Genomic DNA, 17,674 nt, shown 5'->3' with positions numbered 1-17,674 from the left:
GCTGCCGGGCTCATATAGGAAGTAGTGAGCAGAGCTTGTTGTTTCGAGGAGCTCCGCTCCGCGCCCCGCCTTTCAGCCGCTCTTAAAGGCGAATGCCATCTTTAATGACGGCCAAATAAAACACGCGCGGTCTCAAACGGATTCCGAGGGGTATTCGAGGCAATAATGTTTTCCGGCTTCGTTTTAGGAAGGCAGATCTTTATGACTACAGGAGATTTTACAAATGTTAATTGCAATCGACAGTTCAGATACGCAATGAAATTAAACTAAAACTAATGTGCCAATGCGCACTTGAGAGACCACTCAGTCGAATATACACCTGAAATGTTCATTACTTGCGTGGCCCAGCAGACTCCCGTTTCCAATTCACTCAGAATCACAGAATAAAATGGTTAAGATAGCACCTCCCTCCCCGGGGAAAAGTGAACCCTTTAAAAGGGGCGTATCCAGTCAAGTCTAGTGTTGGGGATGGACAAGAAATTGGATTGTAAACAGAGTTGTGACAGGCTTCTTTCGTGTAGTGATTATGTAATAAAAGCGCTAGTGTCAACAACTGGTTTACAAACGCTGCCTGGTAACAGATGTATCTACAACGCAGACAGGCGGTTAGAAAACATGAAGGTTTAGTGGATGTTCACCAGAAACGACCCCTCCCCCACAGTCTGTCACACTAGCAGCAGACTCTGACGGGGTGTTGCTGACCCCACCTCAGCGGCCGATCATCACACATGAGCCGAAGTACGGACTATTGGTACCCGGCAAAAAACACATCACAACCTCGTTGCGCTGAATGCAATTTGCGCTTCAAAGGTTCGCGGTTGTTTGCGCCGGGTTCGCCGATATCTGAGAAATTACGCTCAAATCAAAAGCGTCAGGCGTATTGAATTAACTTCGGATCAAAGCTTAAACATACTGAAAAGGTTCAGAGTTTCAAATCGAGCATCCATTTATTCCGAGGACTCCTTAACTTCCTTGGCAGTTGGTCGGATCTCAGTTTTATATTCAATAGTCCACAATTGTTCTCAAATTACCACTGAATATTTGAAGAGATCGTAGGTACAGCCGATGCTGGAGAATCTGAGATAAGTGTGAAGCTGGAGGAACACAGCAGGCCAAGCAGCATCAGTGGAGCAGGAAAGTTGACGTTTTGAGTCGAGACCCTTCGTCAGGAAAAAAAGGGTCTCGACCCGAAACATCAACTTTCTTGCTCCACTGATGCTGCTTGGCCTGCTGTGTTCCTCCAGCTTCATACCGTGTTATCATTGACTATTTGGAGCCAGATTTCCTAGATACACTATTTAAATATCGCGTACTGACATTTTCAATTCCCCTTTGTACTCCAATAAACTGAGGTCTTAAAATTAAATCTAGGTTTTGCTTATTTTTCAAGAGGAATATTGATGAAAAAGGGCGAGAGGGGGTACCTGCGGAGTTTAAGCACTGGCACTGATGACCCGCATCTCGATTATACATGATTTATAATTCTTTTCTCATTCCATCTGTACTCATGGTCCCAGCTTAAACAGCACCAAATAATTTCATACATTACAAAGCACTCAAAAGCACTTCAGTAGTTGTGTAGCATGTTGCAATATGCGAAAACGCCATACAAATGCAATTTTAACCGATAAGAAATGTCTTAAATGAGAACTTCAATGTTCTAGTTCTGTTACAAAAATACAACGGAAACATAGCACAGATTGTAACGAATTCGAATAAAAGCTACAAACCAGCTTTGGTAAAGATTTATATATGATTCAACGTTCTCAGAAGAATGCTGGTCGAATCCAGAAAGAAGCATACAGCGACTAACAACAAGTCTGTTGTTATTGAACAACTGTTTCATATTACCGACATCGAAAGAAGTGACCGATTTCATTGGACTGAAGGAGCAGCTGGCTTGGTTGTCAATGAGAAGATCTTCGTTGCTTGACTTTCAGAAAACTCTGGTAGAACCGTCATTTGAAGTCTGAATGAATCCCTAATGCAATCAGCCCAACAAAGACAACTGTCCACAATGACAATGTTGCACACCCAGTGCCACTGGCCATAAAAAAACCACACAAAATGATGAATTTGGCTTTAAAAAAAGCAGGCATCACAGATCTTCACATAAATTTACCTTGTGAGAAAGTCAAAAGAAAACGATTTCTTTCATATATTGGATTGTCTTCAATTACATACTTTGAGGAAATTAAAGATTCTTCCAACAAGACAACAAGCCAGCAACGCCAACAAACATTTTAAGTAAAAGATGTTCACTAAAAAGGAGAGCTCCCTCTTGGCACAAAATGACAGAACAACATCTGAATTGATCAGCCTCAGATTCATTCAAGAGGAATTTGTAAAGTCAGAGACCTGGGGTGAGGAGAGATAGTCATAAAATTTATATACTTGCTAAATCAATTGTACAACAGATTAACCAGGAGGAAAATGACTGGGGGGGGGGGGGGGGGTAGGCAGGGGGTGGTGGGGAGATTCTGCATAGAGAAGTTGGCTTGAAAGAGTTAATTCAGAAGCTCTGGAATAGCTGCATGCATTGCTAGAAATGGCCATCTCTGAGTGTAGCCAGTTAGGCTTCAGTTGTCTGTAATCATGTGCTTTAGATCTAACCACTATCTCATAGAAGATAACAGTGTCTCTTAGCTAATGTTAGTGTGGTTATCTAATCTTACTCTATTATATATATGCTATTTTACTATGTAATGATTTTTTGTTGCTCAAGAATATGCCATTTCTATTGAGATCTCCACATGGTCGTCCTTTACCACTTTCTATCTCCAAACTTTAGATGTGTGAGAGGAGAGGCTAGTGGCAGCGTTCTACCCAGAATCTTCATACATCACTAGGGAGAGTAAAGATCTAGCTAGATCCATCTTACAAGATGCCAGCTGTGTGCATCTCTTGGAACAGAAACAGTCATACATAAAATTATAGAGTTAATGGGATGGAGAGTTCAGGGAACTTGCCTTGAAACTTTAATGAAGGTTTGCTTGGGATATCTGATGGAAGTCACATCATCAGCCAGTCCTGGTGGTTAAAAAAATTGGGGAAACCCAATCTTTTCTGTCCAGTATAATGTAGTGTCATTTAATTGAATCATTTCCACTGAATTTTCGATTGTATAAAACATATGTTGTTCAAATATTAAATTTTATTTGATGCATATTACATGCCTTACAGAAATGCTAAAATATAAAATGAGTGTCTCATCTACAGTTGATTTGCCTGCTCCTTGACCAATAAAAGTCCAAGACTAAAAGAGCTGTTTTCACTGTCACCCTGAAAAGATCAACTCATTTTGCACACATCTGTCACCTGGAATCATGTGCTTTGCATATGTTGATCACACATTGCACAGTAGGGGGAGCTACATCTTATTAACCATCTGGTCACCTTTAAAATTATTTGAATAAAATGGAATATGAAGTTTAAGCCTGCCTGAACATGTTTTGTCACAACTAAACAATTCAAATGACTTCCTAATCCACAGTTGGACCTCCTGGCTCACGTACGAAGTAGACAACGCCACCTTATAATCATGTAGTTTGCAGATTACACAAGTAATTTTAGTTAAGTATGCAAATTATTCAAAGTCTGACTAGGCAAAAGAACAGCATTTATTTAATACTCTCAGCTAGTAAACAAAATCAATCCAACAGTATACTAGTAAATGTAATCCTGAAATAATCTTTGATCACAAATACTAATTTCAATGGATTTAAATTGCTGCAAAAAAACATGAAAATCCATATTTATAATACTGCTGACAACTTCATAGTGTTAGAACAAAATATAAATCAAACTAAAAACACATTATTTGGATACATGATTTGTAATAATTCTTTGCCAACTGGGTCCTAAATATCCTTCTTCCTCCAGTGTTAATTCCAACTGAATTCCAGGTTCTATTTGTCTAGCCTTGTTGACTAATCTCTATGCTGTATATGTGCCCAAACCCATCTATGCCTTAATCCTGTTTGACACAAAATCCTCTTTCCATGTAATTCCTAACATTGATCACTTTTATTAGTTTCCTATTCTTATGTGTTTGATTTCACAAATCTGTCCCGTTTTTAAAATCTTTATGCTCAGTTGCCCTTGATTCTGCAACTTCTTTAACCCAATTCACTGACTATTTATTCTTTCACCTTGTTCCTTCCCCTTCTTTGAAAAGCCTCTTCAAATATCATACTTTGGATGACGTTTTATGTCACTTCCACCAATTCATGTCATAACTCAGACATGTGTGTGTGTCTTGGATGCATCTTGCTACACTATCATACATGGCTGTCATTTCCAAAATGATAAATCTTAATCCAATAAACACTAGGCTTCCATTATTCTTGCTTGGAATGGAAAACTGATTTGCTTCAAGCACTACCTGCACTCTTATTTTATGTTGGCAATAAATCTGACATGTATAAATGTACCATGGTACAAGTGAATACACGAAACCCAAAAACATGATAAATAACATAATAAACTCAATATCAAAAGATATACCCAAATGGTTTGTTTAAACAAAACTCATTGCAATTACCATTTATTCCAGTACAGTAAGATCTGAATTACACAATACATGTACTTAATCACAGATCTCACTGAAAGAGAAATAGAAATTAATTTTTCTTGTTAGCCAAAGGTATTTACCAAACCTGAAGAAAGTTTGAAGAATGGTACTCTAGTATATCCCCTTAATTACATAAAAAAAGTATCCTGGAAAGATTTATCAGAAGGAAACACAATAACTACTGCCACATGGTCACCCACCATCTTTCTCATTACAACTCACATCAATTTCATATGCAAATATTTAAGGATTGATTAATCTACTGTACAGTCTGAGAAAATATTTTCTATTTTCCAGTTTTGCAAGGCTCAGTTTTCCTTGAAATAGAATCTTTAATCATAAAAGATGATTTGTTCCTCTCACGTCTACAAAAGGCAAGAGTGAGAAAACCTTGGAAATGGAATAACATCTTTAATGTTCTCAACACCCAAGATACATTGCAAATATCGCTCGAATCCCAATCCAAATCCTCCGTGTGGCACTGATCCAAACTGGCGAAGTTCCTCATACCTATAAGAGATGAGATGGTTTAAAAGCATTATATACATTTTTCAATTCAGCTGTAGTGTATTGAAAATTAATTAAGATTGCATTTAATGGATTGTGCTCATGTCAACAATATACAGAAAATGCTTTGTTTTAGCTATTTATATTCTTACAACAGGTTATTTAGGTATCTATTTATTTAACTCTGATTTAAACTGTTCTTTTTATATGTGACCATATTAGTAGATAGCAGTGAACATGGACCACTTCAAATATGAATGTAACAAGCTATATGTATACAGCATCTCTAATACAATGAAGCTCCCCAAGGTGCTTTAGAGTTGTGCCATTGCTAAAGTTGCCACAGCCGCAGAACCATTGGGCTGCTCTCTCATTACAGAGAGACGACCAGTAGGGTTTAACCTGAGGACCACCATTCCTCAGGTAAGAGAAGTTGAGAAGGGAAGTTCTTACTGGTAATCTCAACTGATGTGGGCATTGAACACATGTTGCTGGCCTTATTCTACATCGCAAACCAACCATTCAGCTAACAACTAACTGACCCTCCCATGGGGCTACAAAACAAATTCTACCACCAACTCACAAAAGGCTATATTAATACAGATGGCCAAAAGCTTGGTCAAGTAGCTGTGTTTTCAAGAGTGTATAGAAAGAGTAGAGGGGCTTGATGAAATTCCAAAATTTAGGGCTAAGAGAGCTGAATACACTTGCGTCAATGGTTGAGCAATTAAAATCAGAATGCTCAAGACAGCCACGTTGGATAATCACAGATATTTGAGAGTTGTAGGGCAGAATGAGCTCAGAGACATGGTGGAATGAAGGCACTGAAGACAGTGATCAAAATGTGGCTCAAAACTGTGATGTAAATGATTGTCTACCTAGTGCCTTTAGCTACTGGCTGTACAATGAGTGGGTTAAGCATTGCAGAACTAAGCAATCACTATTGACCTGAATCAGAAAACAATCTCAGTGCTTTATTGGGTGGGGGTGGGGGTGGGGGGGGGGCAGTGGGAGGATGGGGTACTGGAGATAGTTGAAGCAAATGGACAACGTACCACTTGATGCAAAAGTGAAATTAAGCAATCTTGATAATGGATAATTCTGGAGGGCTGAATCTCAGTAGACAGTTGGATAGGCACCAAATTTTATGTAAACAACCTAAGCAACTGGTCTTGGAAGGAGAAGCACTCAACGGTAAAAGTTTGGACCTTTGCCAAGGTCTTAATAAAGAGCAAAGAATAGTGACTCGGCAAAGGATATGTTAACAATGACAACCAACACGGCGAAGACTTCAGTTGGGAAAAGGACTGAATGAACTCATCACGCTCATGGAAGAGAGACAGGAGACAAACCGCAAAATGAAGGAGGAGTCAAAGCTAAAAGAGATGGAAAGTGGAGAGGAAATGGTGATGTAGAGTAGTTGGTGAAATAGTCTGAATCTTAGAGGTGAAGAAACTCATTTGGTATTGGAGTAGTGTTGAACCAAATCAGCCACTGTACTTCTGTATTCGCTACATAATAAAACTAAATTGCTGAAAGCCCACAAAAATTACTTCAATGGTTCCTAACCAGACTTTGAATAATCAATCCCAGAACTGGTGAATAATTACTTCCAGATACCGGTTCTGCATCTCAAACAGAAGGCTTAACTGTTTATAATCTTATCAGCGGAAAAATTAAACATGGTTACCTGATTAATATGTACGCTTTAAACTCAAAACATTTGCTTTCAGCCCTATTCACACAAGACAGACAAACAAACAATTAAGGAATAAATAAAAGAAAATAACAGAACTGGCCAGATTATTTAAATGGTTTAACATGATGCGCTGTTTCACAGGCACAAATGTGTTTCTTTGGTTGCTTTTCTGCAACATTGATCAGGGTTACCATCTCAGTTCACCCAAGCAAAAGCAGCTATACTTCTAACTCACTCTCAGATAACAAGAACTGCCAATGCTGGAGTCAGAGACAACAGTATGGAGCTGCAGAAGCACAGCAGGCCAGGCAGCATCAAAGGAGTAGGAAAGTTGACATTTTGGGTTTGGTCCCTTCTTCAGATTTATTTAGAAATAGGGAGGTGGCAGGGAGTTGGGAAGTAAAGAGAGAGGAGGTGTTGGGCTGGGAAAGGTAGGTGGATGGTGATGGGAACCCTTCCAGACCTACTGGAACCAATTCTTAGGATTGACTTTGTTAATAGCCAACTTCTGCTGTCTGTTTAATAACAAACTTCTTCCTGGGGTTGCTATAACTGTCAGAATCATTTTAATCAAGAAGCAACCTTCAATTAGCCTCCAGAACTGGCCTCATAGTCAAATGAAGCTTGTATGCTCTGTTCTCTTTTGACTACAAGGTGTCTCAAAGCCCATAGATCATTTCTGGCTCATAATTCCCTGTTCCCAACTCCAAACCAAAACTGACAAAAGAATAAGAATTAAAAATAATGGAAAATCAGTGAGGGTACTAACAAGTAGACAATGGAAAAAATAGGTTTGTGGGGGGGAAATGTCATGGAGAAAAGATGCCTTTGACGAACATGATGGCTGTGCTTCCATGATATAGCAGGATAATTTCAACAAGATGTTCAAGGCATGGTGATGCTTAACATGGCTGAGCCAGATTTATAAGTGAATGACTGAACCAGCTGTGCACTAGGTGCTGCTGGGTTTTCAACCCTCTGACTTAGAAGAGCAGGATTTGGTGTTTACAACAGAGTGGAAAGAGAGTAGAATTGAAAAATATAGATGGTAGATGGACAGCAATTTACAGGGATGAAATATATTAAGTTATTTTAATACATATTAAATTTCATAGATCTCAGTGGTGTTGTGATGGCTGGATCTTTGGGGGAGTTGATGATGTTGTGTTACTGTCACTGGACCAGTAATTCAGAGACTCAGGTAATGCTCTGGGTACTAAGGTACAAATCCCATTTTACAGCAGGTCAAATTTGAATTTAAAAATTTGTGAATTAAAGTCTTAAAATGACATTGTAACCATTCTCAACTCTTGTAAAAATCCAACTTAGTTGGTCTGAACACTACGTAACTCCAGGCCCACAGCAATGTGGTTGATTCTCAACTATCGTACAAAATGCCCTAGCAAGCCATTCACTCATATCTATGGGCCAAAAAGTCTCAAAAAGGAATTAAGTTGGATGCTCCACCTGCCATCAATACAGGCACTGGAAACAACACTGGTGATGGCCTAGTGGTATTGTTGTTGGACTGTTAATCCAGAGACCAAGGTATTGTTCTCAGGACCTGGCTTCAAATCCTGCCATGGCAGATGGTGGAACATGAATTGAATAAAATTCTGGAATTATGAGTCCAATGACGACCATAAATCTATTCTCGGTTGTCAAAAAAACCTATCCAATTTACTGATGTCCTTTGGGGAAGGAAGCTGCTATCCATACCTGGTCTGGTTTACATGTGACTCCAGACTCATAGCAGACTCTTAACTGCCCTCTGGGTAATAAGTGCTGGCCTACTCTAGCTAGCAATGCCCTTATCCCCTGAATGAATTAAAATAAATCTCAATCGGTTACCCTTTTAACTGACATCTGAGGCCCAATTTGTTTTAAAACCATGGCAAAATTGAGAGCTCTCTCTCACGGACTAGTCAAACAACAGCCTGACAGTCATACTCACAGAATCATATCTTACGTACAATGTCCTCATAACACGGTTACCATCGTTTGAAGAGGTGTGGCATGATGGTATACAGTTGGAAGGAGTTGCACTGGAGTCCTCAATGTTCACTCCAGGCAACAAAGTCTCATGGCATCAGGTCAAATATGGGCAGGAAACATCCTGCAGATTATCATCTATTGCCCACTCAGCTGATAATTCATCACACCTCCATGTTGAGCACGAAGGATAAGGGAAATGGGTCAATGAGCAAAAAATGGCAGATGGAGATCAATATGGATAAATGCAAGGTGTTGCATTTTGGTACAACAAACAGGGGTAGGGTCTTGGGAAGTGTCGTGGAGCAGAGGGAACTAGGGGTTCAGGTATATCATTCTTAGGTATTTATGTCACATATAGACAGGCTGGTTAAAAAAGCGTTTAGCACACTTGCCTTCATTGCTCAGTCCTTTGAGTACAGGACATGGGTTATCATGCTGAGGGAGTACAGGACTCTTTTGGAGTACTGCATCCAGTTTGAGTTGTCCTGTTATTGGAAGGAAATGATTAAACTGGAAGAAGTCCAGAAGTGATTTACCTGGATGTTGCAGGGTCTGGAAGGTTTCTGTCATAAAGAAAGGCTGGGACATTTTTCATTGGAGCATAAGAGGTTGAAAGTTGACATTACAGAAGTTTATAAAATCATGAGATGTATAGATAGGGTTCATGGTAGGTGTCTCTTCCCTAGGATGGGGGATTTCAAGAATGGGGGGCACATTTAAAAAGGACATTGGGGCTTTTTTTTATAACGGAGGGTGGCTTGCATGTGGAATGAACTTCCCGAGGAAGTGATGGATGCAGGCACAATTACAACATTTAAAACCCACTTAGATAAGTACATGAATAAGAAAGGTTTTGAAGGATATGGGCCCGGAGTACGCAGGTGAGACTAGTTTAGTTTGGCGTGGACTGGTTAGACTGAAGGGCCTGTTTCTGTGCTGTATCAACTCTAAAGACACTGTACTTGAGAACATCAACACCTTGGAGTATCCCTCCAAACCACCTGGAAATATAAGTGTTCCTGGATCAGGGATTCAGAAATCACGGAACTTCCTCCCTAACAGCCCTGCAGGTGCACATACATAAAATGAACTGCTGCAGTTCATCTGTACCTTCTCAAGGTCAATGAAGGATAGGCAATAAATGCTGCCCAGTCAGCATCACCCAAATCCTAACCGAACTTTAAAAAATGCTGAAGGGATAGGGTTTGGAATTTGACTGCAAGTTAATTTATTTATAGAAGAGCTTTAATGGAAGAGGTTTGAGGTTGGTAAGGGGATAGATACAAGTTTTTTTGGTGATTGAAGTCTGAAGATTTAAGCCAATTTCAGGACTTCACACAAGGCACTGATACAAAGAAAGTCTGCAATAAAGCAAGTACAGGGATAAAAACCATAGATAGAGATTACATACAGAGGACAAAGTATAATGAGTATTCAGTTCAAAAACTGTACTTGCTTACCAATGGTATGTGTCTTTTAGTCCATGCCTGCAACATAATAACAGTTAAATTAGTCACCTTAATAGGAATAAATCATTTGCCTATTAAATTGAATCAAATTGCAAAACTTTATTCTAGGCTTTCACAAAACTTAAAAGATATCATTGAAATTTTATTTCCTCCATTTCAAGTGCTCTTTCTTGTCACCAAAACATAAAAGACCTCTTTCTGTTTGGACTGTGCCAACGTACATTGAGATTTTCTTGCCCCTTCTGCGGCTAACCAAACATCCCAATATCTCCTTATTCATCTGACTAAAATCAGAGATCAATCTAAATCACACTGAAGATAAATCTGGGTGGTACTAGCAATGCCACTATTTCCACTGCTTACTAGCAATCAAATATGCCTTCAGTTGATATGTTTGCAGGATCTTAAACTTTACGGTGGATCTTCAAGTGATATACTCTTAATGCTTGCATTTCTCCATTACTACAGGTAAAGTTGATCAAAAAATCCAAACTATTGGCTAAAATTAGGAAATATTTTGTTGAGATCTTGCAGTCTTTCCACTCTTCTCATTTTCTGCCTTCCAAGGATCATGTTGACTTATGCTTTTTGCAGTTTCATAGGCAGTGATTTTCAAAAATATGTCTACTAAATTGCATTCAAGTCAATGTCAAAACCCTACCGGAACCCATGACCACACAAACACAGTTAGGCAAGGATGATTTCTCTCTTTCCGCAGACTATTTAGGATTAGCCAAGTACAATGGGCTCACAATTAATTCAGTTGTGACTGAGCTACAAACAGGAGAAAGTTTCTGTAAGTTTTCTTCTGCATGGCTTAGTATTGCAGAGATCGCCTATTTAATGTAACAAACAATGGCCAGCTTCTAATCATAATTTTCTTTCGGGAAAGGGGGAGGTAAAATAATGCAGAATGGCATTTATGAAAACTATTACATACAATGATTCATATTTTAAAGAGTTTCCTTTGTTTATAAAAGGTCTTCCCCCATGAATGCTCCATAATATCCCCAACAAGGAACATTTTCCTGAGTTTCAGATGAACTTTGCATGAGACAAACACAATTGCTTCCAACAGGTCTGGAAAGTTTTGAGGCTCATTGAGATTATGGGATATTAAGCTATTGCCTGAGACATTTGAAATCCCAGCCAGGCAAAAATGACCTACATAAATCAGTAAATTACCATTACAAATTACAAATGTTTGACCTCAGAAATACTGAATAAAAGCTGTTCTGTAAGGAGTATTCAAACTTGCAACAGTATTTTAATTTCAGCTATTTAAACAATACTACACAGATCAATGCAGCTTCAACTTACAATTTACAATGATTGAAATTGATTTCTGTCAAAAATGCAATCAAAGATGAGCAAACAGATTGAGGAAGGGGTGAGCCACTGTCACCATTCTGAACCCCAGCGATGGTGCCATTTAAATATATCGGACAGAAAACCTACACTTGTCCTGATACAAAAGGCTTTGTCTCAGAGATGAAACAGGGTGGAGAAGACATGTGTGGTCCTAAAACTGACAATTAAAATAAAAATACAAACACATTCTTTGCATACGATCAAGGGTTAGTATTCTTAAGGCTTTCAATTTCTGGTCCTTTAGTACTTTGGAATATTCTAGGAACCCAAAAAGAACCTTCACCTCTTCTGGTAAGTAGGAGAGCTTCCTCAATAAAAATTCATGAAACTCTTTAGGCACACCTTCAAACTTGACAATGCACACCAGTGTGAGCCCAATTGGACAATTTACAGGCAAATTACATGGACGCGAAAACCTTGATCATTTAGTTTGCGTGTATAACTACAGACACTGATTCCAATCAAAATCACAGGAGAATGTGGTCTCCCTCACCAGAATATTTAGCCTTTAAATTAAAGCTGGAAGGTAGAGCACAAGAATTGGTAATTTCAATTAAGAGCTAGGCAAAACAAAATTAAAACTGAACAGACATGGCAGTGTAAGATTTTAAAAAAAAAGAAAGTACAAACAATGTAAATTCTGACTGACCTGCTGCACGAAAGAAAAAACACTGCATTTCAAATTTGATTAAGCAATGGGGTAAACTCCAAAACATCATAACTTAACTTCACATAACAATTTCATTCAGAAGCACCAGTAAATACAGATTTAGGTTCACGAGCAGTTGCCAAAATTTCATAAAAATGTCCTGTTCCTACGTTCTTTTATCTTCAGTTCCTTCAACCACCTTCCAACTTCCTCGAATACTGCGTGCTCTTTGCTTCATCAATGAACACTCCAATGAACGGGCAGCCCTCCGCTCCCTCCGCTCCAACCCCAACCTCACCATCAAACCCGCAGACAAGGGTGGCGCAGTGGTAGTATGGCGCACTGACCTCTACATCGCCGAGGCCAGACGCCAACTCTCCGACACCACCTCCTACCGCCTCCTCGATCATGACCCCACACCCGAGCACCAAACCATCATCTCCAACACCATTCACGACCTCATCACCTCAGGGGACCTCCCACCCACAGCCTCCAACCTCATTGTTCCCCAACCCCGCACGGCCCGTTTCTATCTCCTTCCCAAAATCCACAAACCTGCCTGCCCTGGTCGACCCATCGTCTCAGCCTGCTCCTGCCCCACCGAACTCATCTCCACCTATCTGGACTCCATTTTCTCCCCTTTGGTCCAGGAACTCCCCACCTATGTCCGTGACACCACCCACGCCCTCCACCTCCTCCAGGACTTCCAATTCCCTGGCCCCCAACACCTCATATTCACCATGGACGTCCAGTCCCTGTACACCTGCATTCCGCATGGAGATGGCCTCAAGGCCCTCCGCTTCTTCCTGTCCCGCAGGCCCGACCAGGCCCCCTCCACCGACACTCTCATCCGCCTAGCTGAACTCGTCCTCACACTCAACAACTTCTCTTTTGACTCCTCCCACTTCCTACAGACTAAGGGGGTGGCCATGGGCACCCGCATGGGCCCCAGCTATGCCTGCCTCTTTGTCGGTTACGTGGAACAGTCCCTCTTCCGCACCTACACAGGCCCCAAACCCCACCTCTTCCTCCGGTACATTGATGACTGTATCGGCGCTGCCTCTTGCTCCCCAGAGGAGCTCGAACAGTTCATCCACTTCAACACCTTCCACCCCAACCTTCAGTTCACCTGGGCCATCTCCAGCACATCCCTCACCTTCCTGGACCTCTCAGTCTCCATCTCAGGCAACCAGCTTGTAACTGATGTCCATTTCAAGCCCACCGACTCCCACAGCTACCTAGAATACACCTCCTCCCACCCACCCTCCTGCAAAAATTCCATCCCCTATTCCCAATTCCTCCGCCTCCGCCGCATCTGCTCCCACGATAAGACATTCCACTCCCGCACATCCCAGATGTCCAAGTTCTTTAAGGACCGCAACTTTCCCCCCACGGTGATCGAGAACGCCCTTGACCGCGTCTCCCGCATTTCCTGCAACACATCCCTCACTCCCCGCCTCCGCCACAACCGCCCCAAGAGGATCCCCCTCGTTCTCACACACCACCCTACCAACCTCCGGATACTACGCATTATCCTCCGACACTTCCGCCATTTTCAATCCGACCCCACCACCCAAGACATTTTTCCATCCCCTCCCCTGTCTGCTTTCCGGAGAGACCACTCTCTCCGTGACTCCCTTGTTCGCTCCACACTGCCCTCCAACCCCACCACACCCGGCACCTTCCCCTGCAACCGCAGGAAATGCTACACTTGTCCCCACACCTCCTCCCTCACCCCCATCCCAGGCCCCAAGATGACATTCCACATTAAGCAGAGGTTCACCTGCACATCTGCCAATGTGGTATACTGCATCCACTGTACCCGGTGCGGCTTCCTCTACATTGGGGAAACCAAGCGGAGGCTTGGGGACCGCTTTGCAGAACACCTCCACTCAGTTCGCAACAAACAACTGCACCTCCCAGTCGCAAACCATTTCCACTCCCCCTCCCATTCTCTTGATGACATGTCCATCATGGACCTCCTGCACTGCCACAATGATGCCACCCGAAGGTTGCAGGAACAGCAACTCATATTCCGCCTGGGAACCCTGCAGCCATATGGTATCAATGTGGACTTCACCAGTTTCAAAATCTCCCCTTCCCCTACTGCATCCCTAAACCAGCCCAGTTCATCCCCTCCCCCCACTGCACCACACAACCAGCCCAGCTCTTCCCCCCCACCCACTGCATCCCAAAACCAGTCCAACCTGTCTCTGCCTCCCTAACCGGTTCTTCCTCCCACACATCCCTTCCTCCCACCCCAAGCCGCACCCCCAGCTACCTACTAACCTCATCCCACCTCCTTGACCTGTCCGTCTTCCCTGGACTGACCTATCCCCTCCCTACCTCCCCACCTACACTCTCTCCACCTATCTTCTTTACTCTCCATCTTCGGTCCGCCTCCCCCTCTCTCCCTATTTATTCCAGTTCCCTCCCCCCATCCCCCTCTCTGATGAAGGGTCTAGGCCCGAAACGTCAGCTTTTGTGCTCCTGAGATGCTGCTTGGCCTGCTGTGTTCATCCAGCCTCACATTTTATTATCTTGGAATCTCCAGCATCTGCAGTTCCCATTATCTCTCACTCCAATGATGCATTCTACATGTTTGTGAGCTTGTTCGAAAAGACCTCTCTGCGCACTGGCTGTGACCAATTACAGATGGCTTCAGCGCTGGCAGTCTGTTTCAATTTATTTCAGCAAAGCCAGTCATATTGGTCAACACCTTGACCAAATTACCCTATTACGTCTTCTCTTAGAACAATATCAAAACTTCAATTTTTGTCTATGTTGATATCTGCGCATCATATCAAATGGCATGAGTGATTTCTGGGATTTTTGTATAAATTTGTTCGTGCAATATGGGCATCACTAGCTGGTGCAATGCCTATTGGCCATCTCTACTTGCCTTTCAGGTGGTACTTGTGAGCCACTTTCTTAAACTGCCGTTGCTTGTCCTGTATGTAGACCTATAATACCATTAGGGACAGTGTTCCATGATTTTGATCCATAATACTAAACAGTATATTTCCAACTCAGCATGATGAGTGGCTTAGAGAGGAACCTCAACTGGTGGTGTTCCTTTGTATGTGTTGTCCTTGGCCTTCCAGATGGAAGTGGTTGCTGGTTTAAAATGTAATGTCTAAGGAATTGTGGTGAATTTCTGTAGTATATCTTGTAGATGGTACACACTGCTGCCATTGAACACTGGTGGTGGAAGGAGTGGAGTTTTGTGGATGTGGTGCCAATCAAACTGGTTGCTTTGTCCTGGATGATATCAAGCTTCTTGAGTGTTGTTAGTGCTGCGTCCATTCAGGCAAGCGAGAAGTAAGCCAACACACTCCTAACTTGTGACTTGTAGATGAGGGACAGGCTTTGGGTAGTCAGGAATGACACATATCTGGATTCCTAACCTCTGGAGATGCCAGTGTAGCAACCATGTTTATATGACTAGTTCAGTTCAGTGTACAGTCAATGTTAACCTCCATGATACTTATGGTACGGATTATGGTACCACCAGCACGAGGGATGATAGCTAGATTCTCTCCTATTGGAGTTGGTCCTATTATGTGGGGTGATTGTTACTTGCCACTTTTCAGCCCAAGCCTGGATATTATCCAAGTTTTGCTGCATTTGGATATGGACTGCTTCAGTATCTGAGGACTTGTGAATTGCGATAAACATTGTGTAATTATCAGCGCATGTCCCGCCTGCTGACTTTATGATGGAGAGGTCATTGATTAAACAGCGGAGGATGATTGGATCTAAGATGCTACCCTAAGGAACTCTGGCAAAAAATGTCTTGTAACGGAGATGACTGACCACCAACAAACACAACCGACTTCCTTTATGCTGGGTATTACTCTGTCCAGCAAAACGCTTTCCCTGATTTCCACTGATTCTAGTTTTGCTGGTGCTCCTTGATACCACACTTGGTCAAATGCAGCCTTAATGCTGTTGTCATCTCACCTGTGGAATTGTTCTCTTTTGCGTATGTGTGAACCAAGATTTGAACCAAGGTTAGATGCTGAGTGGCACTGACAGAACCCAAACTAGGCACCAGTGAGCAGGTTATCCCTAAACAAGTGCTGCTTAGTAGCACTGTTGTTGACACTTTCCATCATTTTTTTGATGACTGACAGTAGATTGATCAGGTAGTAATTGCCTGGATTGGATTTGTCCTGCTTTTTATGTACAGGACATACGTGGCATCTAACCAACAATTTGAACACAGCTCCCGAGTCCTACACCCAAAATTGTGCTGCACAGTGTGAACAGAGCCAGTCTCAGAACAACATTTGGTAGAACACTGCAGCTCACTTCCAAACATGCAAACTATCATTTACTCCTAATTTATAGCTCAATGCTGATGGCAGTGGCAAAGCTACACTGATTGCTAATTTCTGAGAATATGTTGTTTCAGACCTCTTAATAACTTATTGTATCTTTGTTACTTTACTCTTAATTTCACAACTGCTGGCTTTTCCGAGACTTCTGTTTAAAACAGACAGTGGGACTGATTTTAGATATGTAAAAAGGTAAGAGAGAGACAAGAATGGATTTTGGACTGCTAGAGAAGTAGTAAAAGGGAACAAAGAAATGGCAGGGGTATTTAATAGGTAATGTGCATCAGTCTCCATGGTGTGAGATACCAGTAGTATACCAGGACTTCAAGAGAGTCAGGGGGCAGAGGTGATTGTCGTGGTTGCCACTAAAGGACAAGGTGCTGGGCAAGCTGTAAGGTATGAAGTAGATAAATCACCCACACTACTTGGACTACACCCCAGGGTTCTGAAGGAGATAGCTGTGGAGGCTGGGGTGGGACTGGGGGTGATTTTTCACGAATGGCTAGAGGGTCCAGAGGACTGGAAAATGGCTGATGTAACAACACTGATTTAAGGGAGGGAGGCAGACGACAGGCAATTGTAGGCTGGCTAGCTCAACATCAGTTCTTGGTAAGAACTTAGAGTTCAGTTTTGAGTACAATATTGCAGAGTACTTGGAAGCACATGGTAAAATAGGACTAAATCAGTAAGGTTTCATCAAAGGGATACCATGCCTGAGAATTTTATCAGAATTCCTTGACGAGGTAAAGAACAAGTTAGACAAAGGACAGCTAGTGAATATAATTGATTTGAATTTTCAGGAGGTCTTTGACAAGGTGCTGCACAGGTAGCTTCTAATATAAGTGGCCATGATGTTAAAGGGCAAGGTACAGGCAAGGATGGTGGATTGTCTGACTGGCATAAGGCAGACTGTGGGCAGCTAAAAGGATCTTTTTCAGGATGGTAGCCACTGACTAATGTAGTTCCACAGTGGATAGTGTTGGGACCACAAGCTACTCATGTTATACATTCACAATTCAGATAAAGGAACTGAGGACATGTCGCTAGGATTGCAGATGCCACAAAGTTAGG

The 17,674-nt window shown here is 41.9% G+C and overlaps 1 protein-coding gene across 8 annotated transcripts in view; it reads right to left on the bottom strand.

Moving 5' to 3' along the window:
* Nucleotides 1–3,136: 3,136 nt before the first annotated feature.
* nars2 (asparaginyl-tRNA synthetase 2, mitochondrial) overlaps nucleotides 3,137–17,674 on the bottom strand; it is an 83,808-nt gene continuing 69,270 nt past the window's right edge. For all 8 annotated transcript variants that reach the window (XM_059646587.1, XM_059646586.1, XM_059646585.1 and 5 more), the window contains 2 exons: nucleotides 10,235–10,261; nucleotides 3,137–5,083 (listed from right to left, as the gene is read on the bottom strand). In XM_059646587.1, the coding sequence (XP_059502570.1) occupies nucleotides 4,939–5,083; nucleotides 10,235–10,261 (172 nt within the window). In that variant the 3' untranslated portion in view covers nucleotides 3,137–4,938. The remainder of the gene's footprint in view (nucleotides 5,084–10,234; nucleotides 10,262–17,674) is intronic.

This window comes from Stegostoma tigrinum, chromosome 6, assembly GCF_030684315.1.
Source record: "Stegostoma tigrinum isolate sSteTig4 chromosome 6, sSteTig4.hap1, whole genome shotgun sequence".
Lineage (NCBI taxonomy): Eukaryota > Metazoa > Chordata > Chondrichthyes > Orectolobiformes > Stegostomatidae > Stegostoma > Stegostoma tigrinum.
Note: the sequence above shows the minus strand (reverse complement) of the source record. Positions and strands in the feature narration are given on the sequence as shown.